Source organism: Mustela nigripes, chromosome 10 (assembly GCF_022355385.1).
Source record: "Mustela nigripes isolate SB6536 chromosome 10, MUSNIG.SB6536, whole genome shotgun sequence".
NCBI lineage: Eukaryota > Metazoa > Chordata > Mammalia > Carnivora > Mustelidae > Mustela > Mustela nigripes.
The window spans coordinates 13,574,118-13,595,968 of record NC_081566.1 but is presented as its reverse complement, the minus strand read 5'-3'; the positions used below and the strand labels follow the sequence as shown (position 1 = coordinate 13,595,968).

Genomic DNA, 21,851 nt, shown 5'->3' with positions numbered 1-21,851 from the left:
ATTTCTCAAAATCTTTAATACATTATCACGCATAGCATATCTTCAAAAGGAAAATATGTAATATCTATCCAGTCAATTTTTTATTTTTATCACATGTTATCTACTATTACTTTATTTATCTAGTGCAACACCCACTAAATTTGGAATACAGCTGGGTAATGCTGCTGCAATGTTTACAGTCCATCTGCCCCTGTTAATGCCAATAGCAAATTATGAATTTACTTAAAACAAATAAGGGCTTACAGTGAAGGTCACTATCTCTTACTGTGCAAAGAAATTAAGTCCTCTACTTCATTTAATCACCACAACAATCCTGCCTGGTAGGATGAGATAAACAAGCCCAAGAGCATATAGTCACATACTAATAGTACTCGTATCATTCAGTTACAGGTGAGACTAGATCTCAGAAGAACTCCATGATTTAAAACAAATTACTCCCGAGCACCTCAATGGCTCAGTTGGTTAAGCGACTGCCTTCGGCTGGGGTCATGATCCTGGAGTGCCAGGATCGAGCCCTGCATCTGGCTCCCAGCTCCATGGGGAGTCTGCTTCTCCCTCTGACATTTTCCTCTCTCTCTCTCTCTCTCTCAAATAAATAAATAAAATCTTTAAAAAAAAAAAAAAAAACAAAATACCACTTCCAGGACACAACTAAATCAGCCCTTCTAAAGATTAAAATTCCGGGACGCCTGGGTGGCTCAGTTGGTTGAGCAGCTGCCTTCGGCTCAGGTCATGATCCCGGCGTCCTGGGATCGAGTCCCACATCGGGCTCCTTGCTTGGCGGGGAGCCTGCTTCTCCCTCTGCCTGTGCCTGCCATTCTGTCTGCCTGTGCTTGCTCTTTCCCCTCTCTCTCTGATGAATAAATAAAATCTTAAAAAAAAAAAAAAAAAAAAAAAAAAGATTAAAATTCCAAGTATGCAAGTAATATTCCTGTTGCCTGTTAGGTAAACGCATTTTGTCCTTTACAGAGAAATTTAAATTGACCAAAAATAGCAGCTGAAGAAGTGCTTTGGCAGAAGAGAAGAAGCTAAGAAGAAAGAGGTCTGATTACAGGCTCTGGTACTAGCCATGAACTGCTTTTTGCCAGTTCAGTAATAAACCAAAGAGAAAGCAACCTTAAAATGAGTCCTCTTTCCGATCTTTAAAACAAAGACCTGAAGGCGACACCTGGATGGCTCAGTCAGTTAAGGGTCTGCCTTTAGCCCAGGTCCGGATCCCAGGGTCCTGGGACAGAGTCTCGCATCAGGCTCCTTGCTCAGCAGAGATCTGCTTCTCCCTCACCCTGTAGCTCTCCCGGCTTATGCTTGCTTTCTCTCCCTCTCTGGAAAATAAATAAATAAAATCTTAAAAAAAAAAAAAAAAAAAAAAAGACCTGAAGTTAGGGCTTGGACTAGCTCAGGCCCATAATAATCAACAGATCAGGGACACCTGGGTGGCTTAGTAGGATAGACCTCTGCCTTCGGCTCAGGTCATGATCTTAGGGTTCTGGGATCGAGCCCTGTATTGGGCTCTCTGCACAGCGGGGAGCCAGCTTCCCCCACTCTCTCTCTGCCTGCCTCTCTGCCTACTTGTGATCTCTGTCGAATAAATAAATAAAAATCTTTAAAAAAAATAATAATGATAATCAACAGATCCTAACAGTCATTAGGTCCTGTAGATCATTTTCAGTTTTATCTTAGTATTACCAACTTTCCTTAAAAATCAAGTCTAAGGGGCGCCTGGGTGGCTCTGTGGGTTAAAGCCTCTGCCTTCGGCTCAGGTCATGATCCCAGCGTCCTGGGATTGAGCACCCCGTCAGGCTCTCTGCTTGGCCGGGAGCCTGCTTCCCTTCCTCTCTCTCTGCCTGTCTCTCTGCCTACTTGTGATCTCTGTCTGACAAACAAATAAATAAAATTTTAAAATAAAATCAAGTCTAAAATACTCATTTATCTAATTACCATCATAATTATGATTTGAGGGACGCCTGGGTGGCTCAGTTGGTTAAGCAGCTGCCTTCCACTCAGGTGATGATCCCAGCGTCCTGGGATCGAGTCCCACATCGGGCTCCTTGCTCCGCAGGGAGCCTGCTTCTCCCTCTGAGTCTGCCTGCCACTCTGTCTGCCTGTGCTCGCTCTCTCTCTCTCTCTCTCTCTCTGACAAATAAATAAATAAAATCTTTAAAAAAAAATAATAATTATGATTTGAAATCACCCTCTTAACTCAGATTCACACAAAACAACTGTCTTCTTCAGAAGATTGAAAGATAACTCCTGGAAAACAGAACTACAAAAATCAATCAAATCTATTATATCGCTTACAAAAAAGGATCACAAAATTAGTACCTTTAGAATCAAGTACAAATTAGTTAAATATAAATTTTAAGTAGCTACTTTTATGAACAATTTATTACAGTCAAATCTTCTGATGGCTAGTCAGCTACCAGTCTGATAATAGAGCCAAGAGGATAAAGGGTTTACAAAAGTAACATTTTTTAAAACTAAGTGTCAAGATACAAATAACCAAACATGAAAAAAAGAGGGGAGGGGGAACATGCCCTCTCTTCATCTCTCAAAGATACAACTCCCCAAATATGGGATGGGAGTAAATGGATATACAAAAATGTAGGGCTATGGGGAGCCTGGGTGTCTCAGTGGGTTAAAGCCTCTGCCTTCAGCTCAAGTCATGCTCTCAGGGTCCTGGGATTGAGCCCACATCGGGCTCTCTGCTCAGCAGGAAGCCTGCTTCCTCCTCTCTATCTGCATGCTTGTGACCTGTCTGCCAAATAAAAAAATAAAATCTTAAAAAAAAAAAAAAAGGAAAAAAAGAACAGCTATACTACAGTGAACATTTCCCATTGTGGTGATGCACACAATTGAGATGGTGCACACAGTTCTGATTTTCACACATTTGACTTTCATAAAATCTATACTTTCATACAAACATATTTACACCTTTAAACTGCATTTCATGCAAACACACACGCACGACACATGCACACACATACACACACACACCCTCTGACAAGAATAATAGGAACCTCAAAGTGCCCAGTTCCCGTAGGCAAGTGTCCTCCTAGCAAACCCAACCTCCCTCCTACCCCATCACCTGCATCTCAGTTCCTCTCCCTCTTTTCCCTGCAGAGCTGCAGGTGTCACTGGTTGGCAAGAATATTTGGGTTGGTTAATTACCCACCAGCCAGGTAGTCTGGACCCAAGAGACAGCACCTGCACACACCATAATTAGATATTTTACAACACTGTTTAGCTCTCTGGAATGAAAGAATTTCCACAGAAGACAGATATATCAATGGGAAAATTTTTGACATTCTACTCTCTAACAAGTTTTTATAAAAGTAGTATGTTGAAAGGAATGATTGCTTTCTACATCATTAAAATCCCAAAATCTAAAGAGAGAGGGCGCCTGGGTGGCTCAGTGGGTTAAGCCGCTGCCTTCGGCTCAGGTCATGATCTCAGGGTCCTGGGATCGAGTCCCGCATCGGGCTCTCTGCTCAGCGGAGAGCCTGCTTCCTCCTCTCTCTCTCTCTGCCTACTTGTGATTTCTCTCTGTCAAATAAATAAATAAAATCTTTAAAAAAAAAAAAAAAATCTAAAGAGAGAATAAAGAAACTATAACAGCAAGCTACCTTTGGATATTCAGTAAATGTTAAGTTGTACTTCTCTCTTCAAATTTACCAACTGTAATGGCACTACTCTAAAGTAAACTGTTTTCCAATCTAATTTCAAGGAAAATCAAAATCATTACTGTTAAAAGTTTGCAGTTTAACACAAAATCGTACTATCTGAACATTTAAGTTGTCAACACACAAAATGAAAACAGAATTGGCTTACATTTTTTAAAACCTGCTTCCTAGGAGCACCTGGGTGGCTCATTCGATTAAGCATCCAAATCTTTGATTTCAGCTCTGGTCATGTCTTCAGGATAATGACATGGAGCCCCACCTAGGGCTCCACTCTCTGTGCAGAGTCCGCTTGAGATTCTCTTTCTCCCTCGCCTGCCACCCCTACCCCTGTTCACATAAATAAATAAATAAATACGATCTTTAAAAAAAAAAAAAAAGCCTACTTACTAACATTTTTCGCATACAGCAGGATCCCTGCTGAGCAGAGAGCCCGATCTGGGGGCTTGATCCCAGGATCCTATCTGATCATGCATGACCCAAGCCGAAGGCAGAGGTTTTAACCCACTGAGCCACCCAGGCGCCCCGTGAATATCATACTTAAAAGAAAAAGACTGAATGCTTTCCTCCTAAGAACAGAACAAGGCAAAGATGTTCACTTTCACCACTCTTGTTCAAGACAGTGTGGTATGAAACAAAACACAGAATCCAGAAACAGATCCACACACATACTACTGATTGATTTTTTAGAGAGATGCAAAAACAATTAAATAAAAAAAGGGCTAGCCTCTTAAATAAAGTGTTTTGTTGCAATCAAACATCCATATGCATGTTCTACCTAAACCTCACACCTTATACAAAAATAAACTCAAAATGGATCACAGAGCTAAATGTTATATGCAAAACACTACTTTGAAAAAAAAAACAAAAACAAAAAAAACAAATGTTCATGATAACTGTATTCATAAGAGCCAAAATCAGAAAAAATCCAAATGCTCATCAACAGAATGGATTAACTGTAGTATAACCATACAATGAAATACTGGTCAACAATAAAAGAGAATAAAAGCACACAACAACACAGAAGAATCTCAAGTAATCATGCTGAGTTAAGAAGCCAGACCAAAAAAACCAAAATGCATACTGTATGATTCCTTTTATATCAAATTCTAGAAAATACAACCTAATCTATAGTGACAGAAAACTGATCAGTGGTTGCCTAGAGATAGAGTAGGGAGAGGGAACTGAATGCAAAGGAGCATAAGGGAACTTCGGCAGTGAGGACGACTATGGCAGTGGTTACACAACTATACACATTTGACACAACTCATCAAAATGCTCACTTAAAATTGACGAGCTTAGCTGTACATAAACTATGCCTCAATATAAACAAAATGTAGTCATAAGGCAACACTGCCATTTAAAAATTAATGCGTATCTTTTGCTTTCCAAATTCATGGAAAGAATACAGGCCAAGAATTACCATTCACTTAATGCGGTTGAGAAATATGTATTACAGGAAGAGTTTTGTAAATGTAGCATGATGAAACAACCAGAAACATCACTAATGGCTCTTTAAATCTGTGTCGTCTTTAAAGAATCAAAGGAAATCTATAAAAGAATTTTCTAATTCTTAACAGAAATACTTACTCCAGATAAAAAAAATTCAGAAACAACACAGAATTAACTAAGAAATCTGTTAGCAAGCCTGAAACCAGCCATAAGGTAATTCAATCCTGCTAGGTTCCAGAGAAATGCAAAGGTTTTAAAAGATGAGGGCTCTTATGCTACCTAAAATTTAACAGTGGTATTTCCCATGATTCTACTTCTACTTCTGCATAAAGAATGCTGTAAGGTCCAAGAATATAGGGACTATTCCTTATGACTAGAAGTAATCACCAGTAAGAAACTTTAAGAAGACATCCCTAATCTTTACCTCATGAAGTTCTCTCAAGGGAGCACTACTTACTTGGTTAATTCTCCTGAGGAAAGATGTTTTTCTCCTTAAGTTTCAAAAAATAATAAATATTTCACTTGTTTTATAATGTCAATTATAGTTATTTTTTAATAGTGTATCTCCATGTGGACCCTCATCCTTAAAATTGAAAAAACAAACTCTGTAACAAAAACAAAAAAATGAGGAAATAGCCATTTACAAGGAGAAAAAAGACAACGTAAGCAATTTCCCAGTTCGAATAACCAGAGCAGTATGTAGCATGCATATTTTACAGATCTGGTTACTTCTAAGGCAACATGCTACTTCATATTCTAATTTACATGGTCATAACTGTTGTCATAAAAATTAGTTCACAGCTTAAGATCCCAGGGTCCTGGGATCCAGCCCCGCATCAGGCTCTCTGCTTAGAAGGGAGCCTGCTTCCCCGTCTCTCTCTGCCTGCCTCTCTGCCTACTTGTGATCTCTGTCTGTCAAATAAAAGATAAAAAATAATAATAAAATAAAATAAAAATCATACTCAGTGTTTCCTATTCAATCAAGATCCACACACATGCACACCTTCAGGCCTTTATGGGCTCTATTCTTCCCATTCACCCTTCTACCTATGATGCCCTTTTCATCCCACTTGTCTGGCTTGGCCATCTATTCCCTGATCCCATGAGCCAGAGCTATCTCTAGTTCTTCTGAAATCCCATAGCTCTTTTCTGTAGTCTCTCACAACATTTAACATTTTCCATCTTGTATCTCGCTTTTTTTTTTTTTTTTTGAAATTTTATTTATTTATTTGAGAGAGAGACAGAGAGCATAAGAGGGGAGGTCAGAGGGAGAAGCAGTCTCTCCATGGAGCCGGGAGCCCAATGGGGGATTCAATCTCCTGACTCCAGGATCATGACCTAATTCGAAGGCAATCGCCTAACCAACTGAGCCACCCAGGCATTCCTTGTACACTTCTTTAAGCCCAGTTAACTCTCTTCTACTGTGAACATCCTTGAATGAAAGGTACATGCTTTCTTCAGCCTTGTATTCCTCTTAGTACTTAGTGCCTAGAACTAAACATTTATTGGGAGTGCTGCCTAGAGTGGGGAGGAAAACATTCAACAATATTTTTTTCAACGCTGTGCGCCATACATTGCCATAGGTGATACAAAAGGAAATAAATACCAGTGATAGAGACCTACTATAAATCTACTAAGAGACAAAGACATGTAAACAGATTAATACAGTATAACTGTGGTGTTATCATAAGGAATAAATATGGTGCTGTGAAGGGAACACTATATATGTTGAAAACTGTCTAATTCCATAAAGAATGTACGAAACTGAGTCTAGATTTTGAAGGGCCCAATAAGTAGAAAGGCTTCAAGAGTGGTATAATAAGGGTGCCTTAATTTTCATCTGAAAAATTTTCTTAATCTGAAACTAACATGCCCACCTATGTAATAACCTTATTTGCATAGCAGGACGAGTAATAAATTTCACTCAATTCTCAGTACAACCCTCTGAGAGAACCAGGCTTGGTCTTATCTTTAAATAAATTTGCTCCTCCCACCTTCTCACATTTGTCTGAACTGTAGGCCATTTCCATAAACCATGTACCACCTTCATGCCCCAAACTCTGTTTATCTAACTTTTAAGGTTCTTCTCAAATCCTGCTTCCTGAGCTCTCCAGCACACAGGAATACACCATCCTCCAAATGCACGTTGCACTATTACTACTATAATGTATCTCTTTTTTAACAATTAATGACAATGATAAAGTTAATTCTTAACTTTTTATATAACTTGGAGTTATGTAGTACTGGTCTCAAATCCCACATGTGCACCTGCCTTTTGATGTAAAGTTGGTCAAGTTATGAAACTTCCTTGAACGTCAGTTTCTTCATCATTAAAACTGGGATTCTGGGGGCGCCTGGGTGGCTCAGTGGGTTAATCCTCTACCTTCAGCTCAGGTCATGATCTCAGGGTCCTGGGATTGAGCCCTGCATTGGGGCTCTCTGCTCAGCAGGGAGCCTGCTTCCACCCCCCACCCCACCCCCGCCTGCCTTTCTGCCTGCTTGTGATCTCTACCAAATAAATAAGTAAAAATCTTAAAATAAATAAATAAAATAAAAGTAGGATTCCATTGGATAATATGTACAACATGCCTAATATACACACATACTCATATATACATACATACGTTACAAACATTCAGACTTATTTTTGTTATTCTTTTCCAAGAAGGGAGATGCAAATTCTCTTTAAAACTCAAGGCAAAAATAAAACATGAACAAAGTGGGTACTAAAAATTGGTTAGTTGATGTAAAGGAGCCTCACACCTTTTAAAGAGGCCCTCAAACAACTCACACAATACACTCCCAGTAGAATTTCTCCTATGTCTCTTACCACTGCCAATCATGAAAATCTCGGCCAAAAAGAAACAGCCAGACACAGAGGGCCAGGCTGGTGACCCTAACAGTGACATCCTTCTCAAGAGTCTGTCTGCCTCACTGCAAATCTGACACTGTATGAAAGGTCAAAGGAAGAAATATTTTTTATTAGATAAATCAAATAATACATAAATTAGTTTTCCAATCTACACTATCCCGGGGAAGCAAGCAAAACCACTTCTGCTGATTTCAGCCTCAGAAAGAAAGTACTATTGGGCTAGTGTCTGAGTCATCCATTAAAACCATCAACGCCTGCCCCACCCTGGAAAGAAGGCACTACGCAACCTTCTATAGCAGAGTCTGGAGCATCCAATACTCAGTCCCTACGCCAGCCTTCTAGAAGTCCCCACCGCCGACGCAAGTCCAGGCACTGGGCGCACCCAGTCCCACCCCAGGCTCTGACCCGGGGTCAGGTACCCCCAAACCAGGGTCCATACTCTAGTCCCTCATGCCCCAACTCAGGGTTCTACGCCCGTCCGACACTGGCACTCACCCGGGCGGTGACCTTATACACCGTGTAGCCCCTTGGATGTCGCTGAGGCTCGGTGACAGTGTAGAAACGGGCCAGGTCGGCACCTCGCTCCCGGGGAGAGGTCATCCTCCCGCCGCCTCTGCCGCCGCCGCTGGCCGGGGACCATCAGGGCAAGCCGGCGCCGCCGCGGTCCGGGCTCCCCAAACAGCGGCGAAGCGGAGAGGGGGCGGTGGCTCCACGGCGGCCGGTCGCTGCGCGGCTCTGCTTCCGGTTCGGCAGAGAAGCTTCCGGGTCAGGCCGCTTCCGGCGTCCTGGGGGAGGGAAGACTCCACGCTAAAAGCTGACCCCCGAGCCCGGCTTGCGCCTGGCAAGGAGACAAGGATCAAGTGGTCGCACCGCCGCTGTCGTCACTGCGGAAGCTGAGACTTCTCCGCTTAGTCTCTGTGCGTTAGCTCCGACACCTTCTAGATGTTAAGAGCGCTGTTAGAGCCAGGACACACAGGTGAGACCTTGGCGCTCCGCACCCTCGCCCAGCCCTGCCCCTCCCGTGTACAAACTTGGATGGAGCCCTACAGGGATGGAGGGAGAGCCCAGCCGAGCATCTTCTTTCCTTCTTCGCTCACGGCCTATCATTTTAAATACCCACAGCACCATCTGAACTGCGACAGACATAACTTCCTTCTTTCTAAAACAAATCCCGTCCACCTGCGCACTTGTCTTTCAACCTCCACAACAGCCCTCAACCCTGTATCAATCTTAAAATTCATCCCCTCGGATTCTAAAAACTGGAAATTGCGTCTACCTGGGGGAAAAAGAAAAATAAAAAAACACGATCTCTGAAAGCTACTATGAAGAGAGAGTTTCCCGTTCAGTTGGTTGCTATCCGGTGTTTGGCAATGCCTTTACCTTTCTTGATCAGGATTTTCTCATTCCTCTTAACATTCGTTCCAAGTCTTTGCTAATCTCCTCAGTTCTCAGTTCCTCTTAGTGTTTTTCCCGCCTTTCTTGGAGGAGAAGGAGGAAGGAGCCTTTAGTACAAACACTTTAATCTTACATTTCTATTCTGTTAAGAGATGTGGACATATCCCTTCCTCACTTTTTAAGACTAATCACTCTGCCTGTGTGCTGAAACCCATCCCCTTTTGCAGACCTAAAGGCATTGTTCCATGAGTGACATCTAAACTCTGCTTTCAGTACCTTTAATCTCTTCCTCACCACTGACTCCTTCTTCCCAACCTGCATATGCCTCAATCTATCGATCACTCATTTATTAAACCTGAATTCACATACTTTGTGCCAGACATTATGCTAATTAAGCACTGGAGTTACAGGGTCTCTGCTGTCAAGTCCTATCTAGTAGGAAAAAACAATAATTAAAACATACTGTTTTAAGTACCATGACAAATGAATTTATGGAGTGCTGTAGAATACATTATATTCAGAATGGAGGGTTTTCTCATAGAGGGGAAACTATGGTTGAATCTTGAAAGAGAAATAGGAATTACTAGGCTGAGATAAGAGTAAAGGACATCATCACATTTGCCTTTTTTCCTCCTCCTTTTTTTCTACCCCTCATTGTCAAGATTGTCTAAGTTGTTTTTAAAATAATCTGCCTCGGGGGCACTTGGGTGACTCATTTGGTTAAGCATTTAACCTCCTCTCAGGTCATGATCTCAGGGTTCTGGGATCAAGCCCTGCATCAGGTTCTGCACTCAGTGGGGAGTCTGCTTGTCCCTCTCCCTTTGCCCCATCCCCTGCTTATGCTCTCTCTTTCAAATAAATATATAAGAAATGTTTTTTAAAGATAAATAATTTGCATCAGTATTCACACATTTATACATTTTATGAAAATCACACATCCATTACCATACTAACTTCAATCTGCCTTCACTACTATACTCCTACTATGAAACTACTTTAAAAAAATTTCTAATGACCAATATTTTCAGAATTCAAACATTTCTGGCCATTTCCACCTTTTCAAAACTCTTTTATGTCCTTAATATATGAGTCAGCAATCTCCTTGCTTTTTCTTTTATGCTCTGAATCATTCACTCCTTTTTAGTCTCCTTTGCTGATTTCTCCTCCTTTTAGGAAGATTTAGTGTTCCTTCTGTTTGGGATTTTTGCCTTTCATCCGTTGCTCTTTATTCCCATTGACTTAGAAATCTATATCCATAGGCATATCTCTCTTCTAGGATTTGATGCATGTTACCTACATCTTTACCGGTATGTCCAGTTACCCCTGAAAACAGAACAGATTAAAATCCAAACTTTTAGTTTCCTCATAAGCCTCTTCCTATCACAATGACTGATTTTATTCTCCACTTAGTTACATTAGCGAAGTACCTGGGAATCATGCTTAGCAACTCTCTCTCCCACTTTTTCCGAATTTGTTTGATTCAGCAAATGCCACTGGTTAAAGCTAAAAGAATGGAACAAGATATCCCATGAACACTACTCATAAGACTTAACAAGATACAGCACCAAAAAAAGAGACAAAACTTAATAATAAAGATTTCAATTTATCAAGCAGGTATAACAATTTTAAATGTGCATGTGCCCAATAGCAACTTAATATAAAAAACAAAAACCATTGTTCTGTCTGTTCTACAGTAATTAATAAAACAAGTAGACAAATAAATTAGTAAGGATGTAGAAGACCTGAAAAGCTCTATCAACCAACTCCACCTGATTGATATTTATAGAACACCCCTCTCAATAGTGGCAGAACATATTTGTTTCAAGTGCACAAAAGACATTCACAAAATCAGAACATAACCTGGGCTATAAAATAAATGTTGCAAATTTTAAAGACCACTATAAATTATATGTGCTCTTTGGCCTCGGGAAATTAAATAAAAGTTAATGACAGAAATTACCAGTAAAATTGATGAATTCTTAGAAAGTAAATAACATAATCCTAAAAACCCAAGGGTTAAAACCCATGACAACAGACCTTTAAAAATATTTGGAATTGAATGAAAATTGGAATATAACATAATAGAAATTTGTGGGACACAGCTAAAAACAGTGCTTAGAGGTAAATTTATAGCTTTTAAAGGCCTGTAGTAGAAAAGAAGAAAGGTCATGAATCAATTATCTAAGCTTCCACCTTAAGAAATTTTTAAAAAGATGATTAATATAACCCCAAAAATAGCATAAGGAAGAAAAAAAATAGAAAAAAAGAACTGTAAAATAGAAAAGAGAAAAGCAATGGAGAACAATCAAAAAACCAAAATCTGATTCTTTAGGGGGAAAGTCTAGAAAATTTATAAACTTCTAGCCAAAGTGCTCAGGAAAAAAGAAAAATGGGTGTCTCAGTCGGTTAGGCATCTACCTTCAGCTTAGGTGATGATTCCCAGGGTTCTGGCATCTAGCCGCACATCAGACTCTCTGCTCAGTGGGGAGCCTGCTTCTCCCTCTCCCTCTGTCCGCAGCTCCCCCTGCTTGTGTGCTCTCTCTCTTTCTCTGTCAAATAAGTAAAAATCTTTAAAAAAGAGAGAAAAGAAAAAACAAATTATAGGTATCAAGAATAAAAAATACAGCATATCCGGGGCGCCTGGGTGGCTCAGTGGTTTGGGCTGCTGCCTTCAGCTCGGGTCATGATCTCAGGGTCCTGGGATCGAGCCCCGCATCGGGCTCCCTGCTCCGCATCGGGCTCCCTGCTCCGCAGGAAGCCTGCTTCCCTCTCTCTCTCTCTCTCTCTGCCTGCCTCTCTGCCTACTTGGGATCTCTGTCTGTCAAATAAATAAATAAAATCTTTAAAAAAAAAATACAGCATATCCTATTGTCATTAAAAGGAAAATGATTTCCTTGAACATCTGCATACTAATAAATTTGATGACTTAAGTGAAATGAATAAATTTATTAAAAGACACAAACTACTAAAGTTCTTTAAAAAATAAAAAGAGAACTTAACTAGCCATATCTCTGTCAAAGAACTTGAATTCTTCATTCAAAACAAAGAAAACTCCAAGCCGGTGTAACTTCAGTGGTGAATTCTACTAAGTATTTAAGGAAAAGAGATTATCAGTTCTACCAAAACTCATCCAAAAGTAGAATAGGAAACATTTACCACTTGTTTTGTGAAGTCGGCTCTAGCTTGAAACGAAAGCATTTCAAAAAAGAATACTATAGGGGCACCTGGGTGCTCAGTGGGTTAAAGCCTCTGCCTTCAGCCCAGGTCATGATCTCAGGATCCTGGGATGGAGCCCCAAATCAGGCTCTCTTCTCAGCAGGGAGCCTGCTTCCTCCTCTCTGTCTGCCTGCTTCTCTTCCTACTTGTGATCTCTATCAAATAAATAAATAAAATCTTTTAAAAAAAGAAAGAAAGAAAGAAATACACCAGTATATTACAGTCAAATGATTTTCAAAAAGTATTCTAAAACCATTCAGTGGCTTGGGAGGTGGAGGGAGTTAGGGTAGTGGAAATAGTCCCTTCAACAAGTGGTGTTGGAAAAGTGATAGCCACATGAAAAAGAATTAATCTGGACTCCTATCTAACACCATATACCAAAATTAACTCATAATGTATCAAAGACTTAAATGTAAGAACTGAAACTAAAACTCTTGGAAGGACACATAGGTGTATACCTTTGTGACATTGGATTAGGAAATGGTTTCTTAGCTATGACACTAAAGCATGAGCATCCAAACTAAAAATAAATAAATTTTATCAAAATTAAATGTTTTGTACATCAGAGGACACTATGAAGAAAACCCCACAGAGTACCCACAGAATGGGAGGAATTATATGCAAATCATCTATCTGAGAGGGTCTAGTATCCAGAATAATCCAACTCAGTAATAAAGAACAAATAACCCCATTTAAAAGTAAACAGAGGATCTGAATATGTATTTCTCCAAATTAGATATACAAATCACCAATAAGCATATGAAATGATGCATCATTAGTCATTAGGGAATGCATATCAAAACCACAATCAGATAAAACTTCACACCCACTAGGATGGTGATATGAACTGAGTTGTGCCTCCCCAATCCATATGTTGAAGTTATAACTACATTTGGAGGAATGGCCTAAAAATATGGCAATTAGGATCCATGGGTGGATCCTAATTTAATATGACTCATGTTTTCATATGAGGAGATTAAGACCACACAGAGGAGAGGCCCCTTGGTGGTACAGTCAGGTGAGTATCCCACTCTTGGTTTCAGGTCAGGTCGTGATCTCAGGGTCATGGGATTCAGTGCCATGTCAGGCTCTGCACTCAGATGGAGTCTACTTGGGACTTTCAGTCATAAAAAGGAATGAAGTACTGATACTACAATATGGATGGACCTTAAAAACATTATGCAATGTGAAAGATGCCAGACAGAAAGATCTAAATATTGCATGATTTCATTTATATAAAGTGTCCAGAATAGAAGAATCTATGAAGACAGGAAATTAGTGTTAACAGGAGATAGAGGGAGAAAAGGGATGAGGAAGCTGGGAGGTATGCGTTTTCTTTTAGGGGTGATGGAAATGTCCTAGAATCAGTGGTGTTGATTACACAACCTTGCAAATAGTCTAAAAACCACCAAATTACACACTTTAAATGGGTAAAGTGGTGAATTTTATGTTATATGAATTTTATCTTAATTCTTTTTAAAAACTACGTTGAGGTATTACCTTACAACTAAAACAATGGCTAAACTTCTTAAGACTGATGCTCCCCAGTGTTGTCAGGGCAGGAGCAATTGAAACTTTCATAGATTGCCAGTGGGAATTCAAAATGATACAGAGAAGTTGGAAAACAGTTTGGCAGTTTCTTATAAAGTTAAACGTACACTTACTATACATATCCCAGCAATCTCTTCCATAGGTATTTTACCCAAGAGAAATGAATACTTATATCCATATGAAGACTCTTCTGGGACACTGGAAATTTCATGATCTGGTTAGCCGTTACATAAGTGTTTACATGAAAACATTTATCAAGCTGAACATTTAAGAGTTAAGTACTTTGTGTGTATGTTGTACGCAATTAGTAAGTTTCTTAAATCTTCAAAGAAATAAAAACTACCCTGGCTTTCCTACCTCCCTCCAATTCATCCTTCATAGTCCCATTAAAATTACCCATTTTAAGGTGCCTCGTTAGCGCAGTAGGTAGCGCGTCAGTCTCATAAAATTACCCATTTTAAAAGAATATATCATTATGTCATTCCTCTGTAAAACCTCAGTGCATCTTATTACCATGATTTTTCTGTCATGATTTTTGGATCCATCATGTCCGGTCCCTGCTCACCTGTTGTCTAATTTCTCTGGGTTTCAGCCAAACCCTTTGCAATTTCATATCCCCAGATCTTCCAACCAGCTCTTTCTTTTTGAAACTCCCACCTCCAACCAACCTTCAGGAATCAGCTCACACGAGGACTAATTTCTCCCTGGAGCCCTCTTTCAAAGCCCCTGTTTCCTTTTCAAGGAGAATTAGGTGCTCTTTCCTCTCTGCTACCACATCTCTCTATTCCCCCTCTCTACTACCACACCTATTACAGAGTAGTCATATGTCGTTTAGGCTAATTTAATGCCGACATGTTTTTATTCCACTACGCTGTGAGTTCCATAAAGGCAGCGGCTCTTCTTTCATATTTTTGTCTTGAGTATCTATTGCAGTGCCTGAAAGATTAAGAGGTATTTGCTAAATGCATGAACTCCAAAGCTCTAAATATTTTTTTCCTGCCAAGCCAATTACAATATGTTAAGTTACAATTATTTGGTTTTCTTCTTTGCCAAAGTCATAAACAAGTAACTACTGATCTGAGCTTCTGAATGGATGAAAGAACAAATAAATGTATCCATATTAAGCTCAGTCAAAAGCAAAGAAACTTGAGGGTTTGGTAAACTTTTACTTCCCTGTCACAGAATTTTCTTCAATTTTGAGGAGACTTTTCAAAATATTGTAATAATTCAAAGAGTCCCTTAAATCTTTTTTTAACATCCATGATCCCAGATTTCCCAGTCTTAAGGTAACTGCTTATGAACCAAAAATGCTTTAAAAAAAGCTAATACCTACCTTACACTTTGATGTTAGCCTTCACAAAAGACTCCTCTTAATCAAATGTCTAGTTTTGCCATGGGCAGAGTAAAAATACTTGGTAAAGTCATCACCAAATAGCCATTGATTTATTCATTATTTAGGCAAACAAAAAACATGGTTCATCTCCCCAAATAGGTATCAAACAACCACAGAATGCATTTTTACTCTTTCTTATGTGTAGCTTTCCTGTGCTCTCCTCTAACGCTCCATTGCTCAGTCCCTCTATTCTTCTCTGTGTCCAAGGAACCCCAGCTGAGGTCTGCTCTTACTCCTTAATACCGTCCCAGAAAGACAACTCTAGGACCTCTAAAACCAACTAAAGCAGGCATCAAGATCACTTGTCAGAGATGAGTTCAATTCCGTAACACCCACAAATCTGCACTATAGGGACTCACACATCTATAAAACCCTCATTCAGAACTGAGAAATGGGAATAAGAAAGGGTTTGGGGTAGAGACAAGAGAAAGGCTAACCTGAATTTCATATCCTAACTACCAAATTCCTATAACTGTACCTCTGTTTTAAAATTCTGGACATCAAGAGTCCTTAATTTCATCAGCCGGTACATTAGGAAAGAAACAAGTTCTAGCAAGGGCTGGGTCTGTAATGTTTTCATCAAAGACTACTGCAGAACATACACTCAGGGAGGATTCCATCCGCTTTCCAGACTAATTTCCTTATTATAAGACCATTATTTAAATCTTCTCTATTTCAATTAAATCTTTAGTTTACCACCACTCTAGCTGTAACATTAGGTTGGAAAAATACGAAACAGTATGAAAGAAGAGAGGAAACATTCCACAGCCATAAAGAACTAGGAAACCACTGCACCAGACTACAAGGTTCTTCAGAGAAAAGAACTCTATCACCATGACAACCTGGGATATTTTTATTGAGAGAGCTGATAGGCTATACAGAAACATTTTTTCAGAATTTGGAGGTTGAGAATGATGTATAAGAACATGTGTGGGAGTTGAGAGACCTTTCAAATTTAGATTTTTGTCATTTTTTTAAGTTTTTCCTTGCAAATCCACATGTTTCCAAATCTTGTTTTTTAAGGGCAAATAGGTAAAAGTCCTCTTTATAACCCATATTTATATATAAATGTTATATACCTGTATGTATATGTAACTTCACTAGTTAGGAAGTTTTCGTTAACAAAGGATACAAACTATCTAAACAAGCAGGAGAAATTTACATCAATTAATACCTCAAAATAGATTATTATACATTAGCATACTTATCCTCGGCTTAAAAATCTGAAGTATCAGGTGGATATTTCTCTCTTTTTTTTAAGGATTTATTTATTTATTTATTTGAGAGAGGAGGGAGTGCACCCACGCACGCAGACAACCTGGGGAATGGTGGGAGAGAGCGAGAGAGAGAATCCTCAAGCAGACTCCTGCTGAGCACAGAGCCTGACTCAGGGCTCAATCCTAGGACCCAGAGATCATGATCTGAGCTAAAATCAAGAGTTGGATGAGCCATCCAGGTGCCCCTCAGATGGATATTTCTATTACCTATTAAATCATTATTTTTTATTTGACTTTATAACATTTTTATTTTTTTATTTTGACTTTATTTTTTATTTGACTTTATAACATTTTTATCTTCTATTTTTAATTTCCTTCATACTATTTCCCGAAAGGTCTGTATAAAGTTCCATTATATGTGTATTATTTACTCAGTATATGCTAGTTTACTTAACCAAGTATGTGAATTCAAGTTTATTTTGCCTACAAAGTTGATGTTAAATGAAAAAAAAAAGTCTACCTCTCTGTCTTATAACAAATACTTCACAGCTACCATTTTATTTAAGCTTCACAATATTTCATAGGCATTTCAAAAGTGAAATAACTGTTACCAAGGAGGTAATATATTTGGTAATTTCACAGCTGGGGGCTGTCAGGGTCTCTGTTAAAACCCAGATCTATTTGACTCTTTGAGAGTCTTCCCATTTCCTATGTGACATTGAGTCTCAGTGTCCTCAGAATTCCTGAGGCACAGACTTTGCACTTACTAACAAATTGTTTCTGGACCATGATGCAATATATAATGCAATATATTTGTATATCCAGCTAAGATACCCTCCAAGTTCTTGTATTGAAGACATCCTCTGCTCCAAACACATAGTAATGAGACATAAAATATAAAAAGAGAAATTAAGAAACAAAAAAACATGATCATGCTCAGAACCAATATAAACCTCTCTGAGGCCCAGAACACCAAACCTGAAGTCTGCTGGGCTCCCGACCTGGAATTTTGTCCTAGTGGGAACAGGGATCAAAAGTCCTGGGCGCCTGGGTGGCTCAGTGGGTTAAGCCGCTGCCTTCTGCTCAGGTCATGATCTCAGGGTCCTGGGATCGAGTCCCACATCGGGCTCTCTGCTCAGCGGGGAGCCTGTTTCCTCCTCTCTCTCTCTCTGCCTGCCTCTCTGCCTACTTGTGATCTCTCTCTGTCAGGTAAATAAATAAAATCTTTAAAAAAAAAAAAAAGTCCTCACAAGGAAGGGAAGAGATAGTTTCAGGTTCAGTGCTAAAACTAGGGGCTCCTTTAACCATGAAAAAGGTTGAAAAAGGCTGCAGTGACTGCTTCCAGAGCCATTGCTTAGGGAGGCAAGAGATAGGTGCCACCGAGCCACATCTAAGACTTGGGCCAAGCTGTCCACTAGTTCAGCAACTGGATCTGCAATATCTCTTAGCAGCATAGCCAGACAAGACTAAGCTAGCAATAAAAGACCTGATTCTAGTCTGGAAGTCTCTTGGGGGGAAATGGAAGCAACTAAGAGTTAACAAAGGGCAAGGTTATCTGCATGTCAAAATTCCAAAACACGCGAAGAAATTCATATTCAGAAGAGTGATCAGTGAGATTAAAAGAGAAAAGATAAATTCATTCCAGATGAAATGGACATATGAGAATGATCTGAAAATGAGTTTTAAATAAGCATGTTTAGTATTCTCTGAGAAAGTTAAAAGAAAAAAATACAAAGAATTATACAAGCAAGGAGAAATCAGAAAGATTGATGTGGAAAAGCATGTACTAGAAATCCTGGAAATAACAAAATATAGTCACTGCAATAAATACCCAACAGACAAAATGCATTCTTGAGTAGTCTCAGTTGAAGAAAAAATTTAGTAAATTAATAGAACTGAGGATTCACCCAGATTTCAGCCTAGAGAGAAATGATGAAAAGAAGAAGAGAAGGAGGCAGACAGGAGGAGTGGTTAAGAGTAGTCAGAAGACAAAAGAATTAAAGAGGGTTTATTAGTGATCTATAGGAATTTCAGAAAAAGATAATAGAGGAAATGGTGGAAAAACAAAATTCACAGAGATAATGGGGTCAGCATTTCTGAATCAAACAAAGAAATTAATATTCAGAATGAAAAGTACACAGAGAACACCAATCAGAAAAAAACAAAAAACAATTCCATATATAGGAAGAAGATCTTTTTAGGGGAACCTGGGTGGCTCAATTGGTTAAGCCACTGCCTTTGGCTCAGGTTGTGATCCCAGAGTACTGGGATCAAGTCTCGGATCCAGTCCCACATCAGGCTCCGCAGGGAGTCTGCTTCTCCCTCTGACCTTCTCCCTTCTCACACTCTCAAATAAATAAAATCTTAAAAAAAAAAAAAAAAGAGGAGATCTTTTTTAAAAGATTTTTTAATTTAAATTCTATTTAATTAATGAATACTGTATTATTAGTTTCAGAGGTAGAATTTAGTGGTTCATCAGTTGGGTACAACACCCAGTGCTCATTACTTCAAGTGCCCTCTATAATCCCCATGGGGATGGTGATGTCCCCTCTCCTCTGGAAACTAGTTGAAGGCCTTCTCTAGATGCGTCAAAGGAAAATGTTTCCGTTTCAGTCTATTCTAGACTTTTCTTCCATCTTCTGGCTCTGCCTTATTGGCTGACTGAATCTGGATGTCCCGGAACAGACACTGAAATGGTCACTTTCCTGCCCAAGGATTTGAAAAACAATTTTCAAATAATTCTAAGTCTCTCTGCTATTGTTCAAAATGTGTACTTTTAGTATTTTCTCTTCTGCCACATTTCTATAGCTCTAGTCATCTCCATTTCTAGCTGCACAATCCTTAATCACTTCAGGAGCCTCACTGCACCTCTGTTGTACTCTGAAAAGTGCCTCCACTTTGTGGCTTACTCCTCGGGAGAAACACTCTATGACTTCACGACTTCACGCCACTGCTTCTCTCCATTCTCTCTGCTCCAAATTCAGCCTTGGCAGTTTCAGTGGCAGAGAGAAGCAGTCTTTTTTTGTTGTTAAGATTTTATTTATTTATTTGACAGAGACACAGCGAGAGAGGGGACACAAGTAGGGGGAGTCGAAGAGGGAGAAGCAGGCTTCCTGCCGAGCAGGGAGCAGGATGTGGGGAGCCAAAGGCAGAAGCCTAAGGACTGAGCCACCCAGGTGCCCCAAGAGAGAGGCAGTCTTACCGACTTTAGTTTTGGGCAGGAAGAACAAGATCAAGAGTAAACACAGAAACACAAAAACTCACCAGTCTGGATATTAAAGAGTTGTGCCCTTTCCCACAGAGAATGCTTGAGAGTTCCCATATCATAGAAATGTGGGATTTCAAGCACTTCCAGTATCTTTTAAACATCAGTCCCTCCGGATGAGGTTTATTAACTTTTTGCTGTATTTGCTATTCTCATCCCAGCCCACTCAATTCAAGATCCTAAGCTCTTAAGCAGTCCCCTGAGTAGCAAATGAATATCTGTATGCTTGTCCAAAAAATTTGGTTTGTCTTTAGTAGACACCTTGGACCCTGAGTTTTTCTTAACTATCCTTCTTCACTGCCTCAGTCCCTGGTTATCTGTGCACTTATGATGAGATCGTATTTTGACACATCAATCAGTGTCTACCCATATCTTGTTATCATTAAACTATTTCAAGGAAGAAATCACCTGCTCCTTAGAGACTGACCTTCATTGTGTGAACTTTGATTCTTAAAACATTTCTGATTAGCTTCTATAAGAATAATATATTATTTTAAGTGCATCACAATTAAAGTATTTCTAATTCTTCTTTTTCCAGGTAATTTTAGGAATTAAATTTATAGAAGTACTGGGGCGACTGGCTGGCTCAGTTGGTGGAGCATGAAACTCCTGATCTTGGCGTTGTGGGTTTGAGCCCCACATTGAATGTAGAAGATTACTTAAAAATAAAATCTTTTAAAAAATTTATAGAAGTGCTAATTTATCATTATAAGCCACTCAGAACACAGCTCTTTTAATAAAACCAACTTCATAATTTAACTTATTAATGTCTTCCATAAGTAGGATATCTCATATTCACATAATGAGAGATAAAGCTCTCCATGAATAACAGACACATAGACACACAGACATATGGAGAGTTTATGGCTTCGATTCTACAATTTCAACCATGGGTCAAGAGTCATCACAGAAGCACAGAAACTCACTAGTCCAGATACCAAAGAGCTCTTCTTCCCAGTGGGCACAGAATTCTTGAGTTCAAAATATACAAACAGATAAAATAGAAATAGGTCGCTTACTCGAGAAAATAGATCTCTAGAAATCACTAATCCTTTTAAAAAGATCACCAAATGGTCAGACCATATTACCAAGTTGCTGATTACTGCTGCCACTAGAGGGACATAATCTATTGTCAATATACAAACCAAAATACAAAACTGGTGGAGAACAAAATTAAAATTAGAAAAACAGAGATTTAAAAAAATTCTGTTGAAGGGCATCTGGGTGACTCAGTCGGTTGAGCATCCATCATCTCCTGATCTCAGCTTGGGTCTTTTTTTTTTTTTTAAGATTTTATTTATTTGAGAGTGAGTGAGAGAGAGCGAGATCACGAGCAGGGGGTAGGGGTGAAGGGAGAAGCAGAATCCCCCCACTGAGCAGGAAGCTCAACACAGGACTTGACGCCAGGACCCCAGGATCATGACCTGAGCTGAAGCCAGACATTCAACCAACTGAACCACCTAGGCATCAGCTCCCGTCTTGATCAGAGGGTTGTAAGTTAGAGACCCATGTTGGGCTCTGCACTGGGCACAGATCCTACTTTAAAAAAAAATTAATTTAAAAAATTCTGTTATGGGGCGCCTAGGTGGCTCAGTGGGTTAAAGCCTCTGCCTTCAGCTCAGGTCATGGTCCCAGGGTCCTGGGATCAAGCCCCACATCGGGCTCTCTGCTCAGCAGGGAACTTGCTTCCTTCTCTCTCTCTCTCTCTCTCTCTCTCTCTGCCTACCTGTGATCTCTATCTGTCAAACAAATAAAAAAAAAAATCTTTGAAAAAAAAATTCTGTTATGCTTCAGATTCACCTCTGGGAGCAAG

The 21,851-nt window shown here is 39.5% G+C and overlaps 1 protein-coding gene across 2 annotated transcripts in view; it reads right to left on the bottom strand.

Annotated features, from left to right (window-relative positions):
• The window catches only part of RPS6KC1 (ribosomal protein S6 kinase C1), a 171,332-nt gene extending 162,592 nt beyond the window's left edge, over positions 1–8,740 (bottom strand). The window contains exon 1 of one of the 2 annotated variants that reach the window (XM_059412680.1): positions 8,497–8,740. In XM_059412680.1, the coding sequence (XP_059268663.1) occupies positions 8,497–8,601 (105 nt within the window). In that variant the 5' untranslated portion in view covers positions 8,602–8,740. The remainder of the gene's footprint in view (positions 1–8,496) is intronic. The other variant, XM_059412679.1, reaches the window with a different exon arrangement.
• Between the last annotated feature and the right edge of the window lie 13,111 nt (positions 8,741–21,851).